Source organism: Leptinotarsa decemlineata, unplaced genomic scaffold (assembly GCF_025532065.1).
Source record: "Leptinotarsa decemlineata unplaced genomic scaffold, Ldec_3_MD MMD2_tig00026294_RagTag_RagTag, whole genome shotgun sequence".
NCBI classification, from domain to species: Eukaryota; Metazoa; Arthropoda; class Insecta; order Coleoptera; family Chrysomelidae; genus Leptinotarsa; species Leptinotarsa decemlineata.
Window position 1 is genome coordinate 3,391,261 of NW_027412674.1, and position 19,879 is coordinate 3,411,139.

Below are 19,879 nucleotides of genomic sequence, written 5' to 3' on the forward strand. Positions count from 1 at the left end.
TTTACCTACAGAAAAGAACCCGCATTCAGACTATCGATCATTTTTCAGTGAAGTGAAGCAGTAAATTGTGACTTTGATTGGCCGAGAATCTTGGAAGTCAAGATGGAGTTGTTCAAAGGCAGGAGTCGCATTTTCGGAGATATCGAGTGGCATACAGTTCTTAATGAAAGCGATGTTTAAGTGGCCTTAGGTAAATTTTGTAGTTGGTGGAATGACGTGGTAGCAAGGTGTGTCCCTGAAATTAGTTTCGGTAAGAATAACAATTCGTATCCAATTTGGTTTACTAAAGAGATAAAGGAGCTGAGGAGTGGAAAAGAGAGATATAGGAAATTGAAAATGTTATCAGTTCATTATGAAAATAAATTCAAAGAGTTAAGGTGCGAATTGAAAAAAAAATAGAAAAGAAGAGAGGATTTATTATAAAAAAATCGAAGATAGTAGATATACCGAAATGAATGAATTTTGGAGTTTTGTAAATAAAAAAATGTCAAATAATACAAATCTAGGAAATTTTTGTCTATAATAATGAGTTTGTGGACGAAGATAAAACTGCCGACGTATTTGAAAATTCTTTTCGTCAGTCTTTTGCTCCGAACCTGCAACTTATAACATGCATTTCAAAGATAAACATAATGGTATAGGAATTTGTAATGAATCATTTGTAATGAATCATAAAGACATAGAGATATTTGCGAGACCGACTTTAATGCAGCAATGAAAAAACTGAAACCCAAGAAGGCAGAAGGTACAGATGGTATTCCTCCTTATATTTTGAAAGGCTGTAGTGAATGGCTGGAAGTTCCATTGATTTATATTTACAACTTGATCATTAAAACTGGTTCATTCTCAACTGCTTGGAAAACTTCTATAACAATAGCAATACACAAGTCGGGAAACAAAATGGATGTGAAAAATTATAGGGCTCCAGCAAAAATATTTGAACAAATCATTTTTATCAAACTCAGCAATTACACTCATAAATATATAGTACAACAACATCACTAATCTATTGATATTAAGCAATAAGCTTTTTGAAACGTTAGAAAATAAATCACAGTTGGATGTTGTTTTCACGGACTTCAGAAAGGCATTTGATCAGGTGCATCATGACTTACTCCTAGAAAAGCTTAGTGGCTATGGATTGTCCAGAAATTTGCTTGGATTGATGGAGAATTATCTTCAAAAACGATACTTCACGGTCAAACATAATGGAAACACTTCAGGAAAATTTCTGGCTAATTCTGGAGTTCCACAAGGCTCGAACCTAGGACCTCGTCTGTTTTTACTTTTTATTAATGATTTGTCTTGTATTCAAACTATTCGAGACTGTATAGGTCTGCAGAGAGGTATTGATGAAACCATTGATTGGAGTCTGAAATATAAATTATATTTCAATTTAAAGAAATGTACTGTACTCTCAATCATCCGTATTAAAGAGACAATTCTGTTTGAATATGAAATAAGGGAGATATCCTAGAGAGAAAACCTGAAATAAAGGATGGTTAAGTCCGCTAATCGTATTTTAGGTTTTGTTATCAGACAAACATCGAATTTTGCCAAAATAAACACCATTAAATTTTTATATTATTCCTGGTCAGGCCTAAACTAGAATTTGCCTCAATTATTTGGTCCGGGGAATATCAAACATATTTAAATAATTTGGAAAAGTACAAAAAAAACTGTTGAGATATTTGTATTTTAAAAAATACCACGTGTGGCCTAATTATAATGCCGTCAGGACATATCAATTAAGATCGGAATTCAAGATACTATCCTTAGACCAGAGACGAACTTATACATCAATTATATTCCTGTATAAATTAATAAACAATTTAACAAATTCCCCAGAAATCCTCAATATGCTTCCATTTAATGTACCTCCACGGTGTATACGTTCCATACTGATGTTTAATATCTCTGCAATATGTACATCATCGAGAGCACCTTTTTTAGTTATGAATAAATTAGCAAACAATTTCAATCTACTTATGGATTTAGATTGGACCTTACCTATTGAATTCAACTCTGTCAAATTGAACATATATTTGACAAATCCACTCAGTGCAGTTATGGAAGACTCCCTACAAATCTGGTATCAGTAAGTAATAGTTTATTAATCTAGATCTATATTTAATAGCTATCATTTTAGTGTATTTGCCAACATTTTATCCATATAATTAGTCTATAATGGACTGTATGGGTGATAAATACAAATAAATAAAAATAAATAAATAAATTAGAAGTGTTTGAGAGGTGAAGTCTTTCGACAGCAAAAATCAAATTATTGATAAATTCAACGACCTTGAGGAGTTATACATTTGTCGCTACGGTGTTAGCGAAAGATGTGAATATTTACGTGATTGAAATGACTAAAATTTTCACAGATTGGACTCTGGTAAAAAATCCGTGTATTAATATCAACAAATATAGCCCTCTCAGTGAATTTTGGTACATCAAACTTCCAGGATACATCGCTTTAAACAGGGAAGTTATTAACGTGAGGAATGAAGACAAGTTCTGCTTCGCTTGGGGGTTCACATCAGCGCTGCGACCAGCGCAAACGAGAAGTTCTGAGGTAGGATCATATCCATCCTTTAGAGATGTGCTTAATGTCGGAAGTATTGATTTTTCAAATGAATTACGTGATATTCCGATCTGAACGATCGACAGGAATTGTCATGTTTCGAGGTAAATCCTTCTTTGCTTTTGCGCAACCAAAACGATCCTTTTTTGGATCGGATCATCACATGTGATGAAAAGTGGATCCTTTACGACAACAGATGTTTAGGACAGTGCTTGGACACCAATGAGTCATCCATGCACTTCTCAAAGGCGAAAGCACACCAAAAAAGACCATGGTTTCTGTATGGTGATCAGCTCTCTGTACAGCAGAGCCACTCCCAATTTGAGGAAATCAACGAAATGTACCAAAAATCGCGCCAGCAGCAGCCTGCACTAGTCAACAGTGGTTCATTACCAAACATTGAATTTTTATTTCTGTTTATTATTATTTTTGATTCACACTTGTAAATATGTTTTAGGTTGCATTTACAATTTATGCGGGCAAATAATTTAAATTGTTGTTTTTCAAGAACCTTACTTTAATGAAATCCTACTACTTATTCCTACTATTCAAATCTACTCATGCCGATCCAGTCCTTTTTTTTGTTTCCTCGAATTGGTCGTTCCGAAATATATTCATACCCAGATGATTACAATAACGATGGTATTTCTTTTATCGCAGCGTGATATGCTTAACAAACTATATATACTCATGGTATTAGGTTGATGTGCCACAAATTTGAAGTGTATTTTATTTTATTAAGAATCATCTGTGAATTATATTCAAGTCTTCCGCGAGATTGTCATTTATACCGCCCCAGCCTATAATGTCGTAGTTGAGATGTGTTTGGACGAAGGCGTAGTTGAGCAGAGAGGGCCCAATACCGTTCCTTGTGCTACTTCATATTTAACAGTTATTGGTTCTCTCAAAGTCTTGCGAATACAGACCCTTTGGTCACGATGTGTTCAATAACTCTACAAAATTTTGTGCATTTTTCCTCTCATGCCATAGTTTTTCAATTTTTGTAGTAATTTATATGATTCACAGTATCGAAAGCTTCATGAAGATCAACAAATATACGAAGCGATGGGTTGCTTGTATCTAATTAATTGTACACATAGGTTATAAGTTGGAGAATGGCATCATCCATTGATTTTCCATCTCTAAAGCCATATTGATAAATAATCGGAAATTGAGTTAATTTTTGTACATAACCTATACATTCTGATTTCAATGATTTTTCATAACATTTTTGCAATTTTAGAAATGAGTCTATAGTTTTCCATTTATAATTCATCTCCATTAATGAACAGTGGCTTTAGAGCTTTTGTGAAGTAAATTCTATCAGTTGAACAAATAGGTTAAGAGAGTTTTCATCTGTCGGATATATTTTTCAAATTTTCTGTTCGTAAATTTTTGTACTCAGGTGATTTGTTCGATACAGGTACATTGCATTTTCCTGAATATTTTGATTTTCAACGTGAGAAAATACCAGTCAACTCAATAACATGAATCCCCATTGAAAATAAACAAAAATAGACAGGTAATAAAATACTTTCGTTAGTTTCCTAGAAATAGGTATATTTGAGTAAATGATCAGGTAGTAAGAGTTTTGCTAATGGTCTAATGACTTCAGGTAATTTTGATTCTAATATAAAAGAGTGTTCGATAATTGAACATTATAGTCTTGTCAGTATTTAGAATAGTCTGAAGTGTTTATTTGAATAATCTGTAGATACTGTATCTGTTGTATTGTGTATTGAACTCTAATCATCATTTATTCAATATGTCAACTCCACAAAACAAAGGGAATAATTCACAGCGAAATGATGAAAAGTCCACAACTCTGGGGATGAAATCTGCAATATCAGTTGCTGGTCCTAAACTGTCAGATTTAATTACGACGAAAGAACTAGAAGAATCATTGAAAACGTTTGATGTGTTTGAATCTGAACAAGAACTTAATCAACGCATGCATATTTTAGGAAAATTACAAAACCTAGTCAGGCAATGGATCAAAGAAGTTTCCATGAAACGTAATATGACTGAAAGTGTGGCAGAACAAGTGGGGGGACAACTTTACACATTTGGTAGTTACAGTCTTGGTGTTCACGGTAAAGGTGCAGATATTGATGCACTCTGTGTTGCTCCTAGACACATTAGCAGAGTTGAATTCTTTTCGTCTTTTTATGAACTTCTCAAGGAACAACCTGAAGTAGCAGACCTCAGGGTAAGTAAATTGACCTAATCGAATGAATCATAACCATTTGTTTCTTTTATTGAACTGATCGGATAAACTGAAACGATTTGTTTTGACCAACTTTTTCTTTTTTTCAGGCAGTGAAAGAAGCTTACGTGCCGGTGATCAAAATGAAGTTTGATGGGATTGAGATTGATATGTTATTCGCAAGACTATCACTGGACGAGATTCCAGATTCAATGGATTTACGTGATGATATGTTATTGAAACAATTAGAAGACAAGTGTGTACGAAGTTTGAATGGTTGTCGAGTGAACGATGAGATTTTGAGGCTAGTTCCAAACAAAGAAAACTTCAGACTTGCGTTAAGAGCTGTTAAACTATGGGCAAAACGTGAGTATTTTCCTAGTTATTAAGTAAACATTGTTAAAGACTGGAGGATTGAAAAAATGTCTCCATATTTTCCGAAGCCTTCTCGATTGATTTGTCTTTTTTTAATCGAGATTTATTTCTGCCTTTAAACTCATTGAATGTTTTTTTATGTAATATAATTTCAATATCATTTTTTTTTGTTTTAGGTCAGGGCATTTACAGTAATGTTCTAGGATATTTGGGGGGTGTTTCCTGGGCTATGCTAGTAGCAAAAACTTGCCAGCTACATCCCAATGCGGCACCTTCGACATTGGTGCATAAGTTTTTCCAATTTTGCTCAATGTGGAAGTGGCCACATCCTGTTTTACTGAAGCAACCATCTAAAGTTAATCTTGGATTTCCTGTGTGGGATTCTAAGGTAAACATTCAAGATGGTTATCACTTGATGCCGATTATCACACCTGCTTATCCCCAACAAAATTCAACATTTAATGTGAACCTTTCCACAAGGACAATAATGATCAGAAAGTTCATGAATGGCTTATCTATTACTCATGATATTATGCTTGGGAAGAGCAGTTGGGACAAGTTATTTGAAAAGCCAGCATTTTTCAGAAGATACAAGCATTTTATTGTACTACTAGTGAAGGCAGATAATACAAGAGATCATTTGGAGTGGTGCGGATTAGTTGAAAGCAAAGCAAGGATTCTTGTAGGTAAGGAACTAATTCTTTTGTTTTATATCATTACTTTATAACTCGGTTGAAGATCATCAGATATTTATATATTGGGAACCTTTGAATGCCAGACTCGAGTTTTCTCCGTGCATGGCTCTAATATAGATAAAAATAATGAGCGAATTGCAACTGTGAAAAAATATTTTCATGATCTGAGCTGGGTTGTCATCGATTTGGAATGATGCAATCCTGTGAAAGAAATATTGATTCGTCCGTATTTCCTAGATGATGAAGATGTTATTCGGTATACAACGACAGTAGTTCTTCACACTTCTGTTAATGGCTGGGATGTTCTTTGCCTAGTTATGCCTTCATTTCATTCAAGAGTTGCAAATTGTCTCAATCTACATAATTATCTCCTAATGTTTGTTAATAACTTTTGTATATTTTCAGGATACCTGGGAAGAAATCCGTATATAACCCTTGCACACATCAATCCTGAAAGCTACTCAATGCTGAAGTCCCAGACAGAACCTAACACAATATGTTCTATGTGGTTTATTGGACTGAAATTTACTAGGACAGATTTTTCAATCGACCTCACAAGAGAATATCGATCATTTAAGAATCATGTCATCAGACATGCAATAAATATTCAGGCTTTGAAAGGCGGAATGACTTTGGATGCCAGGCATGTTGAGAGAAACCAGTTGTCACACTATTTGGCGCAAGACCTCATCAAATAAGAAAGGAAATCCAGCATTGCGAAGAATGATCCCGATCCGAAAGTAGACAGATTATGTCTTCTGAAGCTGTTCCGCAGACATGTGCACCCAACAAAAAGACTAGGCTTTTCGAAGAAAGTATATTTTTACTTATAGATTGTATTTACATTATGAAGAATTGAATGAAATATACCAGTTGACAGTGATTGGAACTGATATTGGGTGATTGAAGCTTGTCTACTATGAACACCTCTTTTCACCGCATTGTTTGTCTGCTCGCGAGGTGGGAAGACCTACCGTCGGGATAAACAGAGGTTTTTGAGATTCACAGCCCCGTGAAATTACAGTAGCGTACCCAGGTGATTCGTTGGATACGGGTACACTGAATTTTCTTGAATATTTTCATTTTCAACGTGGAGAAAATACAGGTTAACTCAGTAACATGTGACGTTAGTGAATAAAGAGACAAGGCTTTTCGAAGAAATTATATCTTTATTTTTATATCGTAATTACTCAGTTTCATGAAAAAATAAATAATTGAAATTTGTATTTTTTATCATTTATTTACCCCAAGGAAATATTGTTTTTTCAACAGTTTCCAGTGATTAGAACTGATTAGAGATATCACCTCCTTTGACCGCATTGTTTGACCGCTCGCGAGGTTGGAAGAGCTATCGTTGAAAGGTGAAATGACTTTGGATGCAAGGCATGTTGAGAGAAACCAGTTGTCATACTATTTGGCACCAGACCTCATCAAAAGAGAAAGGAAATCCAGCATTACCAAGAATGGTCAGAATCCGAAAGTAGACAGATTATGTCTTCTGAAGCTGTTCGGCAGAGAGTTACACCCAACAAAAAGACTAGACTTTTCGATGAAAGTATATTTTTACTAATAGAGTGTATTAATTCATTTCTTGAATGAAATAAATGAAAAATCAAAAACTGTATTACTTATCATGAATTGATCCCCGAAAAAAAAATTGTTTTTCATAAAAGGTGAATGAAACATACCAGTTGACAGTGATTATACCTGATATTGGGTGATTGAAGCCTGTCTACTATGAACACCTCCTTTGACCGCATTGTTTGACTGCTCGCGAGGTGGGAAGAGCTACTGTCGGGAGAAACGGAGGTTTGATATTCACAGCCCCGTGAAATTACAGTAGCGGAATCTCCAGAGCACTCGACTAACCGGCATCCATCTTTCGACCGATGTTTTACCGGACCCTCAAAAGAACGCCGGACGAACTGAAATTATGTTGGATAGAAATATGTGTGAAACTCTTTATGCGATTTTGAATTTGGCTGGTTCACTTCTTTGATCTTCGTGTATACTTTTCGAGCGTGCATTCCGTAGAAGAATTAATTTTTGAGGTAGATGAGGATATGTTATGTGTATGCAAGAAATGTATTGAGTCAGTGACAAAATTTGGAGGCTACACCCATCAATCAATCAAAATATTACAACTAAATTTCAAGTACCTGAGATTCACATACTCGATTAATGTTGAAAATGTGTACCTGAGTTCGAACATGAATTAATTGACAATAACATAAAAATGAAGAGAATGTTAACAAACACATTCAAATAAACATGTAATGAATGTAATTACCTCAGCTTATGAATCAGTTAATTACGAGTTTCTACATTCAGTAAAGGACCCGAAATCTTTAATCTACCTATTTATGAACATTCTAAAAGATTGAGTTTCAAACTTTTCTCTTCTTCAATCATATCATGGTCGTAACTGAACTCATGTCCATGTGGATCGAAATCTGAAATATATCCTTTCATTATTGGATTTGCAATAATGTATCATTTACTTGTGATGCACTGTTTGAAACCATTGGTGTAGTAATGATTGTTACTGAAGTTTTTATTGAAACCGACAACGCTACATAGCTCCATAAACAACTATTTAATTTACAACCGACAACACCGAAACCGAGATACCATCTCCATCTCTATTTGCGTCGATTACGTCACAGGTGTCTCTCACTCTATTAACACATACACACCTTCATTTGAAACATCAATTCTACCCCAAATCTAAGTATATTTTCCTATCTTCAACATATTAATGACGTCACAACTTCCCTAACATTCTGCGGGAATCGAAACATGCGGTAAAGTATAATGAATGAGTCAATTTCGGTCTCGACGAACCAACCGCTATAAATATCAACAATTCGCAATTACTTTCAATATTCCACGTTGGTGACGAAGCTAAGGACAAAGTCTACCAGACCTACGTCCTGGGTTCAAATCTCATACCTATAAACTTTCTTTAATTAGAACCACGTGACTGGAATATGACAAGGGGGTCGGAAGGGGAGTCCCACGTTCTTTGAATCTCTCCGATACTCATTCCATCCTTCTCTGCATTGATTACGTTACATGTTTCTCTCTTCCACTATCCAAAACACACCTACCTAGAGTTGAGTTGAATACCTAAGAAATTTCCCAGAAGTTCCGTCGAAATCAGTAGCATCATTCTCGCTTCTTCTAGAGCGACAGGAAACATTGTGCATTCGCGCTCTCTCAGCTACGTCAGGTTTGGTTTATGTTTACCAGTGGCGGCAAGCGTTATTTTCTTTAGGGCATGATTTACAACAATATTATCAGATTTGTAATAATGAATAATTTTCCTAGACAATGCAACATTCATTCTTCTAGTTGACAAAGTCGTGTAATTGTTCTCTTTGTCAATTCAACAGATTTCGTAAAGTATTTATTTCGAAGACATTGATATAACTTATATTTTTTGTTTCGACAGGAAGTGAAGAATATAGTCTTGGTGCCAGATTATTACAATGACGCGGCGTGATACGCTTAACGAATTATATTTACTCATGGTATTACGTTGATGTGCCACAAACTTGAAGTGTATTTTATTTTATCAAGAATCATAGCTGTACAAAAAAGTTGCCTGACATCGAATAAACCTTATTTGTTATACAGCTGTTTGATTCGAAACATTATTGGTTTACTCAACCAACTCAACTCAAGAGTTCGCTGCGAGCAACCGTTGAAGTCAGACGTGTTCAATTGTAAAGATCCGTTCTGAAGATAAGCAATCGTAGTGAGAAAATAAAGAAATTTGTCGAGTGAAGTTTTTTAACCAAAAAACGGGATAGTTTTTTGGAATATCGCCGAAATCAACTACAACGTAAAAACTTTAAGCCGATAAGATCACAATTCCAACCAGAGAAAATTTTATTTTTGACAAAAGGATATTCAAAGAAAAATTTTTCTGAATCATCTGCGAAAGCTTTCTGGGATATTTCTAGCAGAAAATAAATACAGAAATACTAGTAGTGAGTCAAGAATTCAAGAAACCCACTCCGGGGTCGGACCCCGGAGTCACTAACAGTAGAAAATCTGGAAACTCCGAAACAGAGACCAGGAATAAAACAAAAATTCGGCCGAATACTGCTGAACAGCCAAAAATGGAAACTACTCAACCTGAAAGTGACAATCCGATATCAGAGGCGTCATCAGGAAGCAGTTTCAATATTACTAAAAAATCTCTACGACAAAACCCAAACAAACTATATACAACGCTTAGATACACAACGCATACACAGGACAAATCACAAAATTCAAAACAGGAAGAAGAGAAAATGGAAGTTAGCCTGGAGAATAGCGGCGACCAGGCTGCTGGGGGTGTGATGAAGCCACATAGTGGGGACAAAACGCAGCCCTGCAGTCTGGCCATTGCAGCCACAGGCTACTCAGAAGCACAAGATAACAAAATAAAAATTATCACAATGGCCACTATTCATCCTGAACCAAAAAATAATAAAAAAAATGAAATGGACACACCTAAAACAGTTGAGGTGATTGCGCACAAGAACACAGCAACACAAAAGAAAACACATGAGGATTTGGACATGATAACAATCATAGAAGATGAAAAGGCTACCCCACGAAATAAAGCTAGGATCGGAGAGAATGAAGGAATTCATCTCCCCGACCTAGCTAACATACTGAAAAATATTAAAAAACAAACAACCACAACACCGGCAAGACAAATCGAAAAAACGGAGTGTAAACTGAAGTTGAAAGTCAGAAGACAAAATGAAAGTCAAACCACAAGCGACGAGGAAGAATCGGCGCAAAGGAAGAGAAAACGAAGGAAGAGGAGGAAAACCTCCTCCACCCCTCCCACCCCCTCCACACCCCTTAAGGAAAAAGAGGAATACAGCACTTCCAATGACATCAAAGACAAAATAGAACGAATCAAAAAGGCCACAATGGAAAAGGTCAACCAAAAAGTGGAAATTTTCAGAAAGGTGAAACCAGTCATGGACCCAGCCCTTAAGGACTTCCCATTGGAAGAGATGAGGAAAACCCAAATTGAAACGATCCGGAAATACTATAGGGACCTATATATCACCGAAGCAGAAAAAGAAATCAGGAAACTAGAAGGCTTGGGAAAATCCAGAATAAAAATGAAAAAGAAGAATTTCCCTCCTTACCCCCTCACAAAAGACCTTCAGGTGAGTTTGTAGCTCCCAAGAGGACCGCGCGTAGGAGAAAAATGCCAAAAGAGGTACCTGTAAGCTTGTCGAACATGTACAACAGTCTCAGCGACACGGAAATGGAGACAGATCCCCCAGTGCCCAATGAGGTTAAAAAACCGAACAAAAATACTAGAAGTCTTCCGCCAATTGTAGTACAGGGAATAATCCCCATAAACAAGGCAATGAATGCTATAAAAGGACAGTTGGAGGAAGACATCTCAGTTAAATACACTGGGAGATCTACTCTTATTTACACGAAATCGAGGAAAGACCACTACTCTCTAGTCAACACCATCAGACAGGCGGACACTCAGTTCCATACCTACACGCTTCCGGAGGACAAGACACACGCTTTTGTCCTTCGGGGGTTGGACTTTGCCCCGGAACCGGAAGAAATTGAGGATGACATGAGAAAACTCAGAAAGGTCAACGTGGCGACCGTGTACAGATTAAGGACGGATAGACGTCCACTGTACATGGTCGTCACAGACAAAGATGTTACCCTCAACTATTTAAAAAGAAACGTCCCATGTGTCCTTTTTACGAGGATCACATGGGAACTCAAACGAAATACTAGAAAGCTGGTGCAGTGTCACAGGTGCCAGCTATGGGGCCACGCGACGAGCAATTGTTATAGGACCCCGAGATGCCTGAAATGCGCAGAAGGACACGAAACCTTTGAATGTAAAAAGCCGAAAACTGAACCGGCTAAATGCGTAAATTGCGGAGGAGATCACCCTGCCAACTCTAGGGACTGTAAAGTTTACAAAGAGAAGGCGGAGGAGATCGAATCCAAGCAATTGGAAACACAGGCATCCAAGAAGCCCCCTGTCCCCAGGCTTGTGCCTGCGCCACTGCCCAAGGTAAATCCGTGGGCAAAGAGGAGCGAGATTCGACAAGCTCAGGTATCCCAGCCACTCCCTCCCCCCCCTCCTGTGCAGAGAAAACAGGAGGGTGGACCCCCGGTGGAGACTCAAGAGCATCTTATGGAAGCAGTTAACTGCTTCCAGAGGCTTAACGAGGTCGTAAACCTCTCAGAGATCATTCGTGCGACGAATGACCTTTGTAAATTGATGACAGGGGCCGATAGTCCCCTGAAAAAGTGGAATGCATTCGCGACGTTCGCGAGTAATATCAACAGTTACAGCTTCTAAATGCCTATAAAGGCGTGTATGTTGAATGTGAATGGAATTGGCAACAAATACCCCAGTGTTGTTAACTTCATTCATACACATAATGTAGACATAATGCTTCTATCTGAAACAAAGCTACGACAGGAGCATAAACTGAAACTGCGGGGTTTTACCACTATCCGGAAGGACCGTCCTGATGCTGTGAGAGGCGGTGGGGTGGCTATACTGGTAAGGAGGGGTATCGCACACACGCAGATACCGCAGCAACGCAGTAACATTGAACATGATGGAATCAAGCTTGCTGACGGTACCTGCGTGTTTGCGGTATACAACAAACCAAGTGTACACTTCACTCCGCATGATTTGGACAATTTGCTTAATGTTGGGAATAAAGTGCTGGTTGTGGGAGACCTCAACGCCAGGAGGCGTGAGTGGAACTGCCACAATCAACAGAATACGAATGGTAGCACGCTATTGGAATATTCCCTGAACAACAATATCAATATCGAATTCCCGGAGGAGCCTACCCACTACCCCTGGAATGGTTCGTCACCCACAACTATCGACCTGGTATTGAATAAAAACGTCCGCGATTTGGGGATGTTGGTTACCGTGGACGAGCTCAGCTCTGACCATTGCCCGGTGCTCTTTGATCTCAAAAGGGAGATACCCAACAATAAAAAAATAAAATATGACTACAAGAGCACGGACTGGGCGGAGTTTAGATCGACCATGAATAACCTCACAACTATAAGAGACAGCATTTCCAAATCACGGATCAACGAGGTTTGTGAAGAATTCATAAAGAATATTCAAAAATCTCGTGACGTCTCTACCAGGAAGATAGAGGTGAAAGGGGAGCGAGATATTCTTCCGCATGATGTGGTTGAGCTCATAAAGCAAAAACATCGAGCCAGAAAAGATTGGCAGCGCACAGGAGACCCCCGCAGCAAGGATCAAATGCTGATACTTGCTGCGGAAGTTAATGCGCGAATTTATGAGTTCACCAATATGAAGTGGAAGAACAAACTCGAAAGCCTGAACGTACACGACCACTCTGTGTGGAGGATGGCCAAAAAACTGAGCAATCGGTCTGAGGCTACTCCTACCATAGAAAGCGGGCAAGTGCACGCGGTGACGGACCATCAAAAGGCTCAGTTGTTCGGGGAATATTTTTCCAGCGTGCACCGAGTTGAACCGGATGTCTGTGAAGAACACACCAATAAAACCAGACTGGCTAATGAAGTCAGAAATAGGCCGGCTCCAATTATACCGGAGCAAACATTGATAAAGTGGGTCACAGACGTAGAAGAAATCATTTTGAACATCAAGCGCCTGGGGAAAAACAAAGCCCCAGGCATTGATGGAATTGATGCAGTTCTGCTCCGCAACCTACCGCGAAAGGGTATCGTACAACTGGTGCATATTGTGAACGCAATAATCAAGCACCAGCATTACCCAGATTGTCTGAAACATGCGGTGGTAGTGCCCGTTCCGAAACCAGGAAAAATCAAAACACGTATTGATAGCTACCGACCGATCTCGCTTCTCAGTTCGGTCGCGAAGGTTATTGATAAAATCATCCTAAGCAGACTTCTCCGTCTGGAAGATAGGATGAAACTCATCCCGAGGAGCAATTCGGGTTCCGGCGAGGTCGGAATACGACATCGCAACTGGTCCGGGTTGTTCACGGGGTGAGGGAGTCCTTCAACCAGGGGAAGAATACAGTTATGGTCCTGTTAGATGTCAAGAAAGCATTCGATAAAGTTTGGATAGAGGGGTTTGTCGCCAAAATGTGGTCGGCAGGCATGCCTTTATTCGTGATTAGGATTCTAGAATCCTACTTGAGCAACCGAACTTTTCGTGTAAGAGTGGACCAAACCACATCTGCAAATTATTCAATCAAAGCAGGTGTCCCGCAGGGGTCCCGCACTTATATTCATTATATACGCATGACTTCCCTATGTTCTCGAGGACGAAGGTGGGTATTTTCGCGGATGACACCGCGATTTACGCGCACTCTTTCTCGAGCGAGGTGGCGAAGCAGCAGCTTCAGATCCACCTCGATAGGCTAGTCGTGCCGTATTTCGAACAAAATAAAATCGAAATAAATCCCGATAAAACTGAACTCGTAAACTTCACGAGGAAATTCACGAATGTGAAAATCTTCAAGAAGTTGCGAGTTAAGGATAAGTGCATTGACGAGCAGAAGAGTGCGAGATATCTGGGAGTGATCCTGGACAAGCGCCTGAACTTCCAGGAACACTTGAGTATGGCGATCCAACGAGCAGGTGCGGCGATAAAACGCACGTATCCGCTCATTGCACGGAACTCTAAGCTCAGTGTTGACAACAAGTTGCTTATTTATAAACAAATAATTAGGCCGGCTATGTTGTACGCGAGTCCTGTGTTCTGCAGTCTCAAGAAGTCCCCTTTGATGAGACTCGAGAGAATGCAGAATAAGGTGCTCCGTATTTGCACTAACAGTGACAGATACATTTCATTGAACAATCTGTTAGATCTGGCAGGAGTGGAGTCAGTCACCGACCATATCAGGAGACTGGCTCAGAAATTCTTCAAGTTCTTTCTACCGAAGAGCCCGCTGACGAGGGACGTCACGGCAGTTAGAAGCTATCATGGACAGCGCCGTAAGCACGGGCTAGTCTATGAAGAACTGGAGATATACCGTGAACGGCGCGAATGCGATCGCGCTTAGTTCATGGAAAAAATGGATAAGAGTATTCACGCACACATGATGACGTGACAGCAGAAATACTCTTACCTGGTTTTTTAATGAACTTTTTCCAGGGGGATATCGACAACTGCTACCAACAAACAGACGAATGATTCTCTGAGAAGTACCGAAACGCGACAGAATGACAACTTCCGCGTAAGCCTCGGCAGGAAGCGGAAAACTATAGATGAGGCTGATATAAGGCGTTTTTGAGTGGAGAGCCAACCGCCAACACCAGCGGGGGCGTCTCCCACTGTCCCATCGGGGGACTGTGTGGAGGCGCTTTTCTCTTCCGTGCGGAATTCTTGAGAGCGCAAATGTATCGGGGTCTTTTCCTGCCACTCCCTCTACCCCATTCACTACCCATCCCAATCCTTCCCACTGTCCCACTCCATTGGGGAAACCCTTGTGTACATTTTGTATATTTGTATATATATTTTTTATTGTATATATTTTATAAACACCACAAAAAAAAATACCTTAAAATTGTATGGAGAATAGTTAATAAAGAACATTTTGATTTTGATTTTGATTTTGATTTGGTTTACTCAATATGATTCTCAAGATCCATCTGTGAATTATGTTCAGGTCTTTCGCGTGATTGGCATTCACAACGCCCCAGCCTATAATGTAGTAGTTGAGATGTGTTTGGACAAAGGCGTAGTAGAGTAGAGAGGGCCCAATACCGTTCCTTGTGCTACTTCATATTTAACAGTTATAGGTTCTCTCAAAGTCTTGCGAATACAGACCCTTTGGTCACGATGTATTCAAAAACTCTTCAAAATTTTGTGCATGTTTTCACTCATGCCATAGTTTTTCAATTTTTATAGTAATTTATATGATTCACAGTATCGAAAGCCTCAAGAAGATCAACAAATATACGAAGCGATGGGTTGCTTGTATCTAATTAACTGTACACATAGGTTTTAGTTGGAGAATGGCATCATCCGTTGATTTTCCATCTCTAAAGCGATATTGATAGATAATCGGAAATTGAAATAATTTTTGTACATAACCTATACATTTTGATTTCAATGATTTTTTCAAATATTTTTCCAATGTTAGAAATGAGTCTATAGTTTTCCATTTATAATTCATCTCCATTTATGAACAGTGGCTTCAGTGCTTTTGGGAATTAACCTCTATTAGTCGAACAAATAGGTTAAGAGAGTTTTCATCTGTCGGATATATTTTTCAAATGTTCTGCTCGTAAATTTTTGTACCCAGGTGATTTGTTGGATACGGGTACATTGATTTTTCCTGAATATTTTGATTTTCAACGTGAGAAAATACCAGTCAACTCAATAACATGTGACGTTTTTGAAATCCCCATTGAAAATAAACAAAAATAGACAGGTAATAAAATACTTTTGATAGTTTCCTAGAAATAGGTATATTTGAGTAAATGATCAGGTAGTAAAAGTTTTGCTAATGGTCTAATGACTTCAGGTAATTTTGAGTCATATATAAAAGAGTGTTCGATAATTGAACATGATAGTCTTGTCAGTGTTTTGAAGAGTCTGGAGTGTTTATTTGAATAATCTGTAAATACTGTATCTGTTGTATTGTGTATTGAACTCTAATCATCATTTATTCAATATGTCAACTCCACAAAACAAAGAGAATGATTCACAGCGAAATGATGGAAAGTCCACAACTCTGGGGATAACACCTGCAATATCAGTTGCTGGTCCTAAACCATCAGATTTAATAAAGACGAAAGAACTAGAGGACTCACTGAAAATGTTTGATGTTTTTGAATCTGAACAAGAACTTAATAAACGCATGCATATTTTAGGAAAATTACAAAACCTAGTCAGGCAATGGATCAAAGAAGTTTCCATGAAACGTAATATGACTGAAAGTGTGGCAGAACAAGTGGGGGGACAACTTTACACATTTGGTAGTTACAGTCTTGGTGTTCACGGTAAAGGTGCAGATATCGATGCACTCTGTGTTGCTCCTAGACACATTAGCAGAGTTGAATTCTTTTCGTCTTTTTATGAACTTCTCAAGGAACAACCTGAAGTAGCAGACCTCAGGGTAAGTAAATTGACCTAATCGAATGAATCATAACCATTTGTTTCTATTATTGAACTGATCGGATAAACTGAAACGATTTGTTTTGACCAACTTTTTCTTTTTTTCAGGCAGTGAAAGAAGCATACGTGCCGGTGATCAAAATGAAGTTTGATGGGATTGAGATTGATATGTTATTCGCAAGACTATCACTGGACGAGATTCCAGATTCAATGGATTTACGTGATGATATGTTATTGAAACAATTAGAAGACAAGTGTGTACGAAGTTTGAATGGTTGTCGAGTGAACGATGAGATTTTGAGGCTAGTTCCAAACAAAGAAAACTTCAGACTTGCGTTAAGAGCTGTTAAACTATGGGCAAAACGTGAGTATTTTCCTAGTTATTAAGTAAAGATTGTTAAAGACTGGAGGATTGAAAAAATGTCTCCATATTTTTCGAAGCCTTCTCGATTGATTTGTCTTTTTTTAATCGAGATTTATTTCCGCCTTTAAACTCATTGAATGTTTTTTTCTGTAATATAATTTCAATATCATTTTTTTTTGTTTTAGGTCAGGGCATTTACAGTAACGTTCTAGGATATTTGGGGGGTGTTTCCTGGGCTATGCTAGTAGCAAAAACTTGCCAGCTACATCCCAATGCGGCACCTTCGACATTGGTGCATAAGTTTTTCCAATTTTGCTCAATGTGGAAGTGGCCACATCCTGTTTTACTGAAGCAACCATCTAAAGTTAATCTTGGATTTCCTGTGTGGGATTCTAGGGTAAACATCCAAGATGGTTATCACTTGATGCCGATTATCACACCTGCTTATCCCCAACAAAATTCAACATTTAATGTGAACCTTTCCACAAGGACAATAATGATCAGAAAGTTCATGAATGGCTTATCTATTACTCATGATATTATGCTTGGGAAGAGCAGTTGGGACAAGTTATTTGAAAAGCCAGCATTTTTCAGAAGATACAAGCATTTTATTGTACTACTAGTGAAGGCAGATAATACAAGAGATCATTTGGAGTGGTGCGGATTAGTTGAAAGCAAAGCAAGAATTCTTGTAGGTAAGGAACTAATTCTTTTGTTTTATATCATTACTTTATAACTCGGTTGAAGATCATCAGATATTTATATATTGGGAACCTTTGAATGCCAGACTCGAGTTTTCTCCGTGCATGGCTCTAATATAGATAAAAATAATGAGCGAATTGCAACTGTGAAAAAATATTTTCATGATCTGAGCTGGGTTGTCATCGATTTGGAATGATGCAATCCTGTGAAAGAAATATTGATTCGTCCGTATTTCCTAGATGATGAAGATGTTATTCGGTATACAACGACAGTAGTTCTTCACACTTCTGTTAATGGCTGGGATGTTCTTTGCCTAGTTATGCCTTCATTTCATTCAAGAGTTGCAAATTGTCTCAATCTACATAATTATCTCCTAATGTTTGTTAATAACTTTTGTATATTTTCAGGATACCTGGGAAGAAATCCGTATATAACCCTTGCACACATCCATCCGGAAAGCTACTCAATGCTGAAGTCCCAGACAGAACCTAACACAATATGTTCTATGTGGTTTATTGGACTGAAATTCACTAGAACAGATTTTTCAATCGATCTCACAAGAGAATATCGATCATTTAAGAATCATGTCATCAGACATGCAATAAATATTCAGGCTTTGAAAGGCGGAATGACTTTGGATGCAAGGCATGTTGAGAGAAACCAGTTGTCACACTATTTGGCGCAAGACCTCATCAAATGAGAAAGGAAATCCAGCAATACCAAAAATGATCCCAATCCGAAAGTAGACAGATTATGTCTTCTGAAGCTGTTCCGCAGAGAGGTACACCCAACAAAAAGACTAGACATTCCGAAGAGAGTATATCTTTACTTGTAAATTGTATTTACTATTTACGATTCATTTACCCCCAAGAAAAAATTGTTTTTCATAAAAGGTAACATTATAAACAATTGGCGGAAACATACCAGTTGACAGTGATTAGAACTGATTAGAGATATTGGGTAACTGAAGCCTGTCTACTATGGACCTCTCCCTTGACCGCATTGTTTGACTACTCGCGAGGTGGAAAGAGCTACCGTCGGGAGGAATAGAGGTTCGAGATTCACAGCCCCGTGAAATTACAGTAGCAAAGTCCCCAGGCAGTACGACTAACCGACCGACATCCATCCCTCGACTTTTGTTTTACCGAACCCTCAGAAGAACGCCGGACAAAGTGATTTTATGTAGGATGAAAATATGTGTGAAACTCTTTATGCGATTCTGAATTTGGTTGGTTTACTTTTGCGATCTTCGTGTACACTTTTCAAGCGTGCATTTCGTAACAGAATTGATTTTTGTGGCGGATGCTGATGAGTTGTGCGTATGCATTTAATGTTATTCAGTCAGTGACAGAATTTGAAGAAGAAAGAAGGAAGAGACCTGGTATATCTTGAGAACAATCCCGCTGCTGGTCGTCAGCCATCAATTGATGACTAAAATTAGTAGATACATTGAACATTGGCTCCATCTCGCGGCACCGTTAGAAGTACCCCACCTAATAAAGTGATCAGAAAGTATCTAGAGTGGTGAAAGTAAATAAACAATTCTTCACGCTAGCTCAAGTTTCGGTGAAATATTTTGAAGGGATGTCATGATGAATAAACCTAATATCAGTTGAAAACTCGTTCGGGTTTGACAATGTCCCAAACCGCTAGTTAGGCAAACGTGTTCACTCAGAGGAGCTCACTAGATCACCTGATATAATACCTCTAGATATTTTTGATGAAACACGTGAAGTATTCGATAACAACCGAAAATCATTTCAGAACTCGAGGATAGAAAATGAGGTGCTTGCAACGATATTACTTTAGGAGAATTTGATAATATAAGAAAAACATATGA

General features: G+C 38.2%; 3 protein-coding genes across 7 annotated transcripts in view; 2 read left to right on the plus strand and 1 right to left on the minus strand.

Annotated features, from left to right (window-relative positions):
* pdm3 (POU-domain protein pdm3) overlaps window positions 1–19,879 on the minus strand; it is a 360,484-nt gene that overhangs the window by 188,365 nt on the left and 152,240 nt on the right. The window lies entirely within an intron of this gene.
* On the plus strand, window positions 4,350–5,919 carry LOC141484868 (poly(A) polymerase alpha-like). Its single transcript, XM_074180485.1, has 3 exons — window positions 4,350–4,793; window positions 4,901–5,156; window positions 5,342–5,919. Exons 1-3 carry the CDS (start codon window positions 4,350–4,352, stop codon window positions 5,890–5,892), a joined length of 1,251 nt encoding a protein of 416 aa, XP_074036586.1. The 3' UTR covers window positions 5,893–5,919.
* On the plus strand, window positions 16,531–18,739 carry LOC111508443 (poly(A) polymerase type 3-like). Its single transcript, XM_023163942.2, has 4 exons — window positions 16,531–16,974; window positions 17,082–17,337; window positions 17,523–18,032; window positions 18,447–18,739. Exons 1-4 carry the CDS (start codon window positions 16,531–16,533, stop codon window positions 18,737–18,739), a joined length of 1,503 nt encoding a protein of 500 aa, XP_023019710.2.